Source organism: Glycine max, chromosome 7 (assembly GCF_000004515.6).
Source record: "Glycine max cultivar Williams 82 chromosome 7, Glycine_max_v4.0, whole genome shotgun sequence".
NCBI lineage: Eukaryota > Viridiplantae > Streptophyta > Magnoliopsida > Fabales > Fabaceae > Glycine > Glycine max.
The window spans coordinates 20,031,498-20,044,823 of NC_038243.2; the positions used below are offsets into that span (position 1 = coordinate 20,031,498).

Genomic DNA, 13,326 nt, shown 5'->3' on the forward strand with positions numbered 1-13,326 from the left:
TTATCTTAACACATTGGAGGGTACATCCTTTGTGGTACAAGTAGAGGGTACATCTACTTAGGTTGTTGTAACTGAGAACAAGAGATGGTACATCTCTTGTGAATTAGTTCAAGTGGTGGGTACATCCACTTGGTTGTTCAAAGAGAACAAGGGAGGGTACATCCCTTGTGGATCTTTGCTTGTAAAGGTTTTTACAAGGTTGAAAGAAATCTCAAGAACCGTAGGTTGCTTGGGGACTAGATGTAGGCTCGGGTTGTTGCCGAACCAGTATAAAATTCTTGTGTTTGTCTTCTTCTTCCCTACACTCTTTAATTTCAGCTGTGCACTTTAATTTTCACTTTTAGTTTTGTTAAGTTTCAATTCCTATTCTTTATTTTCTTAACTTAGTAGTAAAAGCCTAATTAAATCTAGTAAGATTGAGAATGATAAGTTTTAATTAGTAAATGTTCATTAATAATTAATTCAACCCCCCTTCTTAATTATTCTGAGGCCACTTGATCCAACATTATCCAGGAGATTAGAAAGATGTTTGTCTTTGGAGTGGCATGTCAAGATGCTGCATGTTTATAGGGAGCTTAATACAGCTGCTGATGCTCTTAATTTGGCTTGTTCTAGCGATGAGACTTTTGCTTTTTTGGATCATGCTCCCTCAAGCTTGCTTTTGTGCTTCTATATGATGTTAGAGGAGTTTCTACTCCTCACTTAGTCAAGGTGTAATTTCTCTTTTTTGGTCTTCGGCCCCATCCATATTAAATATATATATATATATATATATATATATATATATATATATATATATATATATATATATATATATATATATATATCATATATGATAAATACAACATGCTCTGACAAAAAAACAATTTCATAATACTAGTATGATCAAAGTTTTTAAATATAATTAAGTTATGTTAATAATAATTTGTGATTGATTTATATATAATGTAAAACAGTCACTACTAAAATAATAGTATTCTACGATGCGCATTCAACATTTGTGGTTCCAAAAATGATGTTGTTTTAGAGGCGATGACATTTTAGTAAATAAGAGATTTATTTTAACAACGTTTTTGTAAAAAACAACGTCATCTGCACGTTACAAAAACGAGTTTAGTGAACTGTTGTTGAATTGCATTATCCAAAGACGGGTTTTATAAACACCGTCTTTGAATCTCGCCTAAATTTTCATCTTTTTCCCTCGCATACTCGCACTCTACCCTGGCCCGCATTACCTCACTCATTTTGCACTCAATTCATTTGGCTCGATTTTCACCTCCGAGAGTGTTTCGGTGTTTTCTTCTCCGTGGAATTCTTGAAAATCGTTTCATTCTTAAGAATTACAGGGCTAAAATTAAGGTTAGGGTTGGGGCTACGGTTAGGGTTGATTTCATCGTCGTCCAATGAATTGTCGACGACTGGAGTCACGTTGCTCCAGATCTTACGCGAGATTTCGAAGGTGGCTTGATCGTGAGTGCTCTTGAAGGAGAATTCCTTGTCGGAGCAAATCTTGTTGAGGACGTTCCGATACTTCTTCTTCAGCCTTCGGATCTTTTCCACAAGCTGATTCTTGTTGAAATTGAGTTGGAGCTTCGACTTAATTTGGTCGTAGAACAAAGTGGTGTCGTTGTGGTGCGAGGATCCTCGCTGCAATGTGTAGTCGAGGAACCCTTGCAAGAGCTTGATCTCGTCCTCGTCGGTCCACAACCGCTGTAATAGCCGCTGCGAGTCATCCAGCGATGGCGGCGGCTTTTTCTCCTCGATTAGCTCCAGGCAACGCCACTTCGGATCAGATGAGTCGGTGAGGACGATGGTGGCGGTGGGCTTCAAAATTGGAGTGTTGCCACCGCCATTGGAGACGGAGGAACTAGGGACGATGATGGTGACAACGAGAGCGGTGGAGGGAGAGGGCACGTTTTCTTTGTCGTCGTCTTCTTCGTACTCTTCGTCCTCTTGAGACTCGTCGTCAGACTTCCTAGACTTGCATTTTGTCGGACTTCACTATCTCTGTTGCACCTCGAGGTTTGTGCCCAGTGGTAGGTACCAGAGGAGTATTTGCAAACTAAGCCTGTGACTATGACTTCCTAGTTATGCTCTAGAAGACCTTTATCAGTGAACACAGAGAGCCAGAGTAAAAAAGCCAAAGAAGGCCAGGGTCAAGCAGAGCAACGTCTTCTCCTCAAATTCTTGGTAAGAATATAATATCACTCATTTCTATAGAACTTACAAAAAAATTTAATACCCTTCAAAATTATGCAGTATGTGATAATTTCCGTGTTGTCTTTTTGGATGCTTTCTGATTTTGACGCATTCAAAATGAGAGGTGTCCTTCAATGGATTAGTGCCAAGTTATAACTAATGGGAAAATCTGTTGGTATATTTTAACAATTTCATGGTTTGTTATACATGTGTTATGCGTACTTAATTTATCACAATCTAAACAGTTGACCTTCTAATCAACAATGCACTTTATTATACTCTAAAATACACTCGTCACATTAGAAAAGCCAAATCCATAACCATCTCTTTGGATATCATCGCCTTAGCTAAAACTCATTGATCATTACTTTGCAAGACATGAAGAAAATACAAACTGAGGTGAGAGACATATTGAATATGAAAGGGAAGGGTTGATGGGTAATGCAAGAGATCCAAAGTATTAGACTGAAACTGAGGAGTAAGCAGTGCATTCAAGAAGGTAAAGTAATTTTTATGAAAGGGAAGGGTTGATGGGTAATGTTGTTTTCATGGTAAAGTAATTAATCCTAGAAAATAAAAAATATATTTTAGAGCAGTAAAAACTAATTTTTTGTTTTTTAATCTTTCACACTCTGACCATAAGAAATTTTTTAGAGTGCTTTGTCTTTTCTTTTCCCCTCTTTTTTGTAGATGCATCATGTCGGCTTTGTAGACATTGAAGATATGAATCTCAGATCTGGAAAAAGGATACTCAAGCAGCAAGTTAGCAGAGGTACACTTCATTTAAATGTTTTTTTGACAATATGTTGGTGTGCAATTTACAAATAAGTTTTTAATCAGACAAAGTTACTAGTGCAATTATTTCTAGTTATTTATTTTTTCTGCTATATCATATATACTTAGCTTTATTAGTTGCACACAATTTAACTGATAGGATCTTGATTCTTGAATATTAAATTTCAAAAACAAAAATAAGTATGCCATTAAATGACTTTAGACACACGGGCACACACAAATAGTGTTAAAAAAGGCGTAGTATATAATGTAACTAATTTTAGGATACTAGAGACAAAACTGTTATGGATTGATAAGAAATTTTGCACCATTGATATTTTCCAATAAGAAATTTTGTAACATTGACATGCATGAAAAACATTCATTCCGATGGTGTATATAATTCATTCTTGAAAATTTCCATCTTGTATTTTCAATGCTTCCCATTACTAATATATCAAGGGACTATACTACACGTATACATTGCATTTTTGTCACTTAGGATGAACGATCCTCGCCCCTTAAATAAAAGAATCTACCTGATCCACTTAGATTAGATGACTCTGCATGCTGCATCATTGTATGGAATGGTGCATTGATGGCAAATGTGGTGCCAATCTTCTAGTTAAGGAAACTAATTTATGGAAGTCATTACACTGCTGACCTCTACATGTTGAGTGTTGATATCTTTATAATTATCTTATTCTTTTTATGTATTTTTATGTTATATATTTTCAACTATTTCTATCACGATCCATTTCTTTTTGCATTAATCTCTATCTCACATATTGCAGCACTAAGAACACACATGCATTTATAATCGAGGACTTATTAAACATCAATCTACATCAATCCTTTTTTTTCTTTCTAATACTCAAATCACATTCAGGCCTCAGATCGAATGAAGCTGTTGGATATCCAGATTTCCAACAATGTAGTTTGATTTCATTAATCACATTCCATACTGTTGGAACATTGATGACTATTTTGATTTTATTCTCTGTAATCCCCACGCACAAGAAAATTCATTAACTTTTACGCCTAAGTATGGATTTGATTTGGTTCCATGAAATGGGATACCTCACGGAATGTGATAAAGCTAGGAAAAACCGAACCCCTACAAATGAAGTCCACATTACTCTAAAGCAAGAGGTACAATACTAGAATTGCTGCTCAACAATCATCATAATTCTTTTGTTGCATATTTTGTTGCAATCATATTTATTACCCTAGTTACAACTCAGGCTAATATTGCTCCCATAAATTGTTGTGAATAAATTTTGAATTATTTAAGGAGAAATTAATTTTTATTAGCATGAGTATTAGAGTATGCAATCTGTTCTATTATCAGTTTCCCTTCACTACTTGGTGTAGCGGAACTTGAAGGCTAGATGTGTTATTACTCAGAGCAGTACTTTCTACATGTAGTCGTAGAAAGACTACATGTAGTTTTTCTACTTATGAATGGTAAATTAATTAACCCTCTTTTAACATCAATATACATAATTTTTATTACTCATTGTTAGCTTTTACTTAATTTAATATTATATAAGTATATTTATTCATTATTAGTAATATAGATAATTTTTATTACTCATTGTTAGGTTTTAATTAATTAATTATTATTTTATTATATTTATTGATTATTAAAAATATAAATAATTTTTACCTCTCATTCTCAATTTTTACATCAAGCATATTGATTAATTACTATGCAGGTTGCTAATTTTCTTACATCGATGCTGACAAGAAACGATGTTGAAAGCGCCGGTTACTACATCGGTGCTGGCTAGAAATGATGTTGAAAGCGTAGGTTACTAGATCGGTGCTGACAAGAAATGATGTTAAAAGTGAAGGTTACTACATCGATGCTGGCATATGCACTCATGTAGAAATGAATGTAATTTTACAACGGTCAATTTTGGACCGTTGTTAAAAATTTGTAGTTTCAACAACGTTACGTACAAAAACGGTTAGCCACCGTTGTTAAATCCCGTTTTTGACCGATGTTGAAAACCCGGTTTCTAGTACTGAGTGTTAACTAGAGTGCAAGATCATTAAATCCAAATAAAAAAATTAGCATGTATTTGGGGTGACATTTTTTCAACCGGTAAACAAAAAAAAAAAAAAAAAAGAAACTATACAAAGTATATCTTTTTATATGATTCAAATCAAATTCTTTGAGACGTGTAACCAAACTTGTATTTGCTCTTCCGTGTTAGATTTCCAACTCATTGTTTTACTTTTTTTTCTTCTCAATCTGCATCAAATAAGCATTGATACGATACCATTTTGAAAGATTCCATAGCATGAGATGGAACTTGGAGTGAAACCACTATAAGCATGAGTGTTCGAAAACAAAGAAAGATGTATGAAAGTGATGTGGTAGGGTACTACTGCTGGTGGGTGTTTTGAATTTGGTTACCCACTTGATGAACAAGAAGCTTCAAGTTGTACTATTAAGGTACCATGTATCCATTCGAAAGATTTTCTGTTGGAAAACGAGTTTGTTATATAATGATTTAGAATGACAACAATTTTGTTATAGAAATTTCAGTTCCATATAATTTCCTTTTTGAAAATAATTTTATTTGTTTAAGCTTTTGAGTATATTATATTCTATCAGTTTTATAGCAGATGGGTTTTCATGAGAATAAACTTTGAAACCCCACTATTGAAAAAGAAAAATCACATTAAAAAGCAATAGCTGCATGAATTCACCTGGCAATGCAATTTTGAATATCTGCAAACACAAAACAAGTAAAGATGCAAGGTCTCGTGACTTGTGAATATAGGGGAAAAGGAATCAAACACCGTAAAATAAAAAAGAATAATACACTAAATTAGTCGGTAAAATTGTGCCTTTAAGTTTTTCTTTTCTTTTTTTTAGCGATTATAGTTATCTTTTACCAAAATTCTGTGATTTGTTTATACCAAAAATTATTATCCGGGAGACAATTTAGATATTTAATGTAAATGCTTACTTAAGGTTCAAGCATAGGAGATATAATCTCTAAATAATTTTAATTCTTGAAACTACCTAGCAACGATTATTTTGGTATTTGGGGTTATCAAATAAATGATGTTCTTTTTGAAAATTAAGTTGATCGATATCCATACTTTTAAAAATTAATTTTGCGTATTACTCAAAAGAAAAGGATATAATCTCTAAATAATTTTAATTCTTGAAACTACCTAGCAACGATTATTTTGGTATTTGGCGTTATCAAATAAATGATGTTCTTTTTGAAAATTAAGTTGATCGATATCCATACTTTTAAAAATTAATTTTGCGTATTACTCAAAAGAAAAGGTTCTAAAAATCAAGAGAAATTTTAGCAGGAGTTTTCAAGACCCTGAAAAAAAAATCCTCCAAACGGGGACAAATGAATAACCTCTATCATCCAAGTTTTTTACATCTCACCTCTTCTTTCTAGGCTTTATACAGATAAATTATTTCATAAGCCCTTATATAAAAGAAAAGAAATAATTATGGAATAAGTTTCTTCATCAATTAAAAGTAAATAATTTATGTATAAATCAATTTGTAGATATTTTCTTATATTAAACTATTTTAAAAATTATTTTTAATTTATACATAATCTAATTTTAATCTATAAAAAATTATTTTATTTTATTTTTATAAGTATTTAATTTTTTTTTTATCCAAATCCTAAATGAAACCCTCGCCGTATCATTATTACCAACCCAATATGTCTCTGCTCTACTTTCTTGAAAGCACGTCGTAGCTTTGACCTAAACGCAAAGTTGTTGATCACCACCTCAGACTCCGTACGTACATGCATCATAAGCCAACCACTGCCAAATGTCTTTACGTAATTTAGAAAAAAGTTGGGAACAATTTAAAAGATATAGAGAGAGAGTATCAAATTAAAACTATAAGTCCTTAAATCATATTTAAATAATTAACAGACTATAATTATTTGTAGAATATGAGTATTAAATAATTTCTAATCTTAATTATTTGGTATGTGTGTGACAAGTGAAATGGGAAGCAGCATCCTGCATGGATGTTCAAAAGCATAATAAAAGCATGTTAGAATTTACAAAGCTTGAAAACAATAAGGATATCTGTCACAATGATTCATTTGATTATCATATTATATATATATATATATATATATATATATATATATATATATATATATATATATATTATCTTTACAAAATCAAATATATTAATTACAGTCAGGGGGAGAAGCCAAAAAATATCTACTAGCTAGGATAATGAAACTATAAGATAAATCAATAAAAAAATATTCGAAAGAAAGAAAACTTTCAATTAATATATTATTCTTTTTTAAGGGATTAATCTATTATTCTTTATAATATAGTTGTTTTGTTTCATTTGTCATGGGTGATTTTATTTTGGCACGTGGACTGTATTTTAAATAATTAACACACGTTTAATTAGACCACTTTCTTTCTAATAATTAATATATATTGCGACATTCAATCATTCTCAAGTATACTTCTCAAATCTACATCATAACAGTGTAGGGAAAAAAATAAGTGTAATACCTTAATCAATTATTTTTATATTAGTGTTCAATTAAAATTAAAATTTCTCTTTGATAAATAATATTTCTTTAATGTTAATTTTTATTGTCTAATTAACTGAAGTGAAAATTAATCCTTAACTAAAAAATAATACTTGTCACAATTTAAAGCTACTCAAATTATTACATCCCAAAAAACAAAAAAGTTCACAGCAATTGTACTCTTTCACCATCTTTAATACTAGTTTAAAAGAAAAAAGATAAAAGAACATATAGACTTTGTAATCATTATTAATTTTGAATCTACCAGATTCAGTTCATCTGAAATTAAATTATTAATAATCTTATTTCTTTAATTTAAATAGTTTTCTGTAAAATATTATGCTTATATAGTACCTCTTTTATTAAATTATTTTATAATATGTTTTTTAATGTTAAAAGTGATATTTTTTTTATCGATCAATGAATCAATAGTATTTACTAGTTTTTATTATTGAAAGAGATTCAAACTTATGACCTTGATTTCCTTCTCTACTTCTCCCGTCAACCGACAAACACACCATATGTAATTAAAAGTACTCTTAATTTATCAATGTTTCACATTTACAATAAAAGGAAATAACAGGACAAACGAAAAAAAAATAATATATATGGTTTTTTTTAGTGGAAAAACAAAAAAGAAATTAACTTAAAAGGAACAAAACAAAAGACCTAACTGCATGCCAGGAGGGTTGATAATGCCAATTCTATGGTGTGACAACAAAAACTCCAAGTCTGAATTAATGAGAAGTTATATATATATATATATATATATATATATATATATATATATATTCATGGGGTGAGATCCTTAATGATGGGCATCAAGATTAAGCTATACGTCCACTTCTTTGCGCTAACCTAGCGACAAACTTGCGAAGAATGCGTCTCACAGCTAGCTTTCTAACCCATGCATGCCTAACTAGATCCAAGCAACTTTAAGTACCAAGTCATGCATATGCCTGGCTCCAACCATTGAGCATTTTCTCATGATTAGTGCTCTAAACATCTTAAAGAATATCTGATACCACAGTTAAACAGAAGGGACATTACTAAAAAAAAAAAGGCTTTCTACATCGTTCAATTAACATCGATTATTGCGAAAATCAATGTTAACGAAAGTGCGGTAGCATTTTTGTAAATAAATGGAGATACTTAACATCGGTTTTAGAAAAATCGATGTTAAGTACTTCATGTTAACATCAGTTATTTAAATAACCGATGTTAACATGATGTTAAGATGAATATGTTAGTTAACATCGGTTTTGTCAAAACCGATGTTAAGGAGTTGATCTTAACATCGGTCTTTTATAAAACTGATGTTACCTAGTTGATGTTAACATCGGTTTTATAAAAACCGATGTTAACTATATTCAGTTAACATTGGTTATCCTTAAAAAATCGATGTTGTTATGTTTATAAGTTAAAACGTTGAAATTCCACAACCCGCGCGCTCAAAAACCCTGCACTCGCTCTTCTCTTTCTCCTCCGCCTGAAATCTGTCGGAAACCGCTCGCTTGACACCCACATTGTCCCATATTGTTTTCAATACTGTCGGAAAATCGCTCGTTCGAACCCACAGAACCCCCTATCGAAGAAAACCCTACACTACTCTTGGAACTGTGGCTCGAAGAAAACCCTACATGCACTCCTCCGCTAGGTACTAGGGTGCTGAAACAGTTCGTGTTTGTCACTTTTCCGCGAGGTACTAGGGTGCTGAAACACTCGTGGGTGCTCAAAGCTCAAAGCTCAAAGCTTTCTCCGCGAGGTACGTAGGTCAACTTTGTGGGTTGTTGTACCTGTGTGCACAATGGTAGAAGTATGCTAAGTTTGGAAGGAGTGATGTGGTTATTGCATGATGGTAGAAGTATGCTAAGTTTGAGTGGGTGTTCTTGTTTTATAGTTTTTTATGCTAAGTTGCTATTTCTATTAATTTGTCTCTACTTTTTTTTTTTTTTTTTCTGTGTGCATCCCATACCCAGCACAAGGCCACATAAACCCAATGCTCAAGCTAGCAAAACTGTTGATTTCAGTTACACTTTGATGCTCCACATTGTCAATAAACTACCCAAGCTACTCTTCTCACCAATGATGTTGGTCTAGTTTTGTTATGGCTATTTTGTGACGTATATTGCACTTTTACTATTACTTTTTCTCACTGGAAGTTTATTGACTATCCACAAGTTTGTTGACTATACCTGTATGCTTTTACTATTACTTTTTCTCACTGGAAAAACTGGGTGCCATTTCTCTTATGAGTAGCCACATTTGTTTCAAAAATCTTTGCTTTCTTTGCTCACTTTTATCTAATATTAGTATTAGAATTAGAAGGCCACTTCAACACCCAGTTAATAATTCTCACATCTACTAGGTCTTTGGATATTTTCAATAATTAACACTTTCATGACCTGAAATTTTGAAACTTGAACCAGAAATAAGATATTGTTTGTTGAAAATTGGGTTTGTCTCTATGTGGGTCTCTTTATCCTAATCCGCCACATGGGTCCAAATGTGCACTGTGTTTTGTAGAAAAAAAAGAAGAGAATTTTCTTTACAGGAAGGAAGTCTGGTGTTCTTATCTTAGGTTTGTGTCCCTTTGTGTGTTGGGTTTTTTTTTAGTTCCTTTTATCTTTTTTTGTACCCTAGATAGAGGGTAATATGGAGGATGTTGAAGAAGCTAATAGAGCAGCTATTGAGAGCTGTCATTGAGTTCTGAGTATGATGTATCAGCCAAGGAATGAAGTTCATTGTAGGAATTTGATGGTGGAAACTACAAGGGCTATAGTGAGGTTCAAGAAAGTTGTTTCACTCCTAAATAGTGGTTTGGGTCATGCAAGAGTAAGGAAGCACAAAAAACTTCAAATCCCTTTTTCTGAAAGTATTCTCTTGGACAACCAAATTTGCAAAACCGATCATCATTCAAAATGTTTGGAGTTTCCTCATACAAGTTTTACTGAGAATTCAATTCAGGGATTGGGTCAAACAGTTAGAAATTCAATCTATATGATGGGAAAACCTAGTTTGGAATTGAGCTCCAATGAGAGAAGCCCTCTAAACCTTACCCGAAAAACTTCATGAACACATTACCACTTCTTTCAGCAACAACAAATGAAACATGAAGCATAAATAATGTTTCGAAGGAACAATAGTGTCGTAAATTTGAATTTTGACAACTATAGTTGAACACCATCAATGTCGTCGTCTACTAGGTCTTTCATTTCTTCCTTGAGCATAGACGGAAGTGTGGCTAACATGGATGGAAATGGAAGTGCATTCCATTTACTAGGAGCTGCACACTTTTCTTATCAGAATTCACAACAACACAAGAGAAAGTGAATATTCCATTTGACTTCACCCTCGTTCTGTGTTCTGGTGTTACTGTCTCATATACACTATTAACCATTGATGATTAATGGCTGTTATCTCAAAGATTAAAGTTCATTTTCACATTCAATTAATTGTTTTGTGCGTCCTTTGCAGGAAACATAGAGTGAAAAGATCAGTTAAGGTGCCTGTTACAAGCAACAAACTTGCGAATATCCCTCCCCATGATCAGTAAAGGTGCCGCAAGAGCCTTCACATAATTTACTCCTAAGCATACAAGTATAGTTGACTTATTGGCATTTCTTAAGTGAATTCAAGAGCCTTCACATAATTTTTGACGTTTCATGTGCAACTTCAATAGGGTAGTCAAGAAAGAAGACGACTAGGAAGAAGATTATCGTTAAAATTCATGAGGAATATTTTCATGTTGCAAATCTTACTTTAATTTGTTGCTTTTATTCTTGTTAGTAAGATCTCATATCAAATATATATGTTTGTAAATGTTTTCTTGAAATTCTGCAACTTGTTCTAAATAGATCTCATATCAACTTGTTGTTGTAAATGTAAAAAAGATATCATGTGGCATTACTTAATTTGATAATTTAATATAAAAAATATGATAAGTTTAAGTTAAATACTACATGTTTATTTTAGCTTAGTTCAATTTTAGAGTATCTCTAATACAAGAACTCAATAGGAGTTTTTCTTAACTCTTGATGAATCCTTTTGTTACCACAATCAAATTAGCCAAGATCATGAAAACATCCCCTCAAGAAACTTGTCTAAGTTATCATCATCGTCATCAATTTTACGATGACTTGCTGAACTCAAAGCCTTTTTCCTTGTTAATACATGGTCAAAAAAGTTTAAGCTTGTAACAGACAATTAAATTTTTGTGAGTAAGAGCATTTCACAACAAACATGATACAAACTTAGGAGAGAGAGACAGAGAAAACCAACGAACCCAAGTAAGACTACTAAAATGTGTGGTCATTCCTGGTTATGAGAAAGAGTAGCTTGGTGAGAAGAGTAGCTTGGTTTTTCGCTCTTCCTTTCACAACACGGTACTATTAATTTTTTTTTGTCCTATTATGTCATCTTCTGCTTTGTCTTGAATCTCCTCTCTCAATTGTCCCGTGTTCATTGTTGATTATGTGAAACCTTTCCTTATATTGTCTCTTCTTCAAAATAATTAAGCCAACTTATGTTGTTTTGGTTTGTCTGAGAAATGATGGAAATATTGGAGTGTAGTAATAGTTTCCACTTCCTAAATGGGGTTTACATGGTGCTGTTGTTTTGTCTTGGTATTATGGTCCTTGTGAATTCGGTTAATGAAGAGGGTTAACAAGAATTCTTCTTCTGATTTGACTTCTTATAAGTGGACTGGTGTGTACTGCACAGGTTGAGTGGTAATTCAGTGAAAATTTACCAACTCAATCTGTCTGGTGCTTTGGCTCCTTCCATCTGTAATCTTCCAAAGCTTCTTGAGTTGAATTTATCAAAATATTTCATCTCTGCCCCCATTCTTAATGGTTTTGTTGACTGTTTTGGTTTGGAGGTTTTGGACCTTTGCACAAATAGGCTTCATGGACCCCTTCTGACCCCTATTTGGAAAATTACAACACTTAGAAAGCTTTACTTGTGTCAAAATTACATGTTTGGTGAAGTGCCAGAGGAGCTTGGGAATTTAGTATCACTTGAGGAGTTGGTCATTTATAGCAATAACTTAACCGGAAGAATTCCATCATCAATAGGAAAGTTGAAGTAGCTTAGAGTTATAAGGGCAGGTTTTAATGCACTTTCAGGGCCAATACCTGCTGAAATCAGTGAGTGTGAGAGCTTGGAGATATTGGGAAGATTCCTCTGGGAAGATTCTAGAAACAATGCAGCTCATGTCAGACTCTAAATAGGAGTAAAAATAAATTATTTAAACACAAAATCCTTAAAATGTTCTGGAACTTTCTTCTCTCTAACGAGTCTTTGGTTTGTACTGGACCCATTCTTTTCTTTGGGCCTAACACCCTCTTACACTTCAACGCCCGTCTGCCTTTGCCTACATTGAAATTTAAAGATTTGGTCAACTCCATTGCGTTCTTCTATCTATTTCTGATTTGCCAATAAACACCACACACATGGACACTCATTTCAGCCACAACTTCTTCCAACCTCTATCATGAGCATTGAGCAATCTCAATCGCCCATGTTGAATGCAAAATAACCCAAAATTGTTGCGTGACGAAAATCTATTAATCTTTTTTGGAGATATAGTTATTCATTAATTATGTTAAAATTTGTTAATAACATATAATTGATTTCATTTTATCATTCAATTTGTATTTTATACAGTTTATAATTAAATACCATACGAGAGAGAAAAAAACTTAAACCCTATATCACCTAACAACCCCTCCATTAACTATATGACTATACGCCAATTTAAGTAAACATTTGACTTTTGTGAATTGGTGGG

At 32.9% G+C, this 13,326-nt stretch overlaps 1 protein-coding gene and 1 pseudogene across 1 annotated transcript; one reads left to right on the forward strand and one right to left on the reverse strand.

The window, feature by feature from the left end:
• Positions 1-1,272: 1,272 nt before the first annotated feature.
• LOC102661461 (probable transcription factor At3g04930) lies at positions 1,273-6,779 on the reverse strand. Its single transcript, XM_006584241.1, has 2 exons — positions 6,682-6,779; positions 1,273-1,975 (listed from the first exon to the last, which is right to left on the reverse strand). The coding sequence occupies exons 1-2, from the start codon at positions 6,777-6,779 to the stop codon at positions 1,273-1,275; spliced, it is 801 nt and encodes a 266-aa protein (XP_006584304.1).
• A 3,390-nt stretch (positions 6,780-10,169) lies between these two features.
• LOC100819544 (probable WRKY transcription factor 21) lies at positions 10,170-12,624 on the forward strand (annotated as a pseudogene).
• Positions 12,625-13,326: the final 702 nt, after the last annotated feature.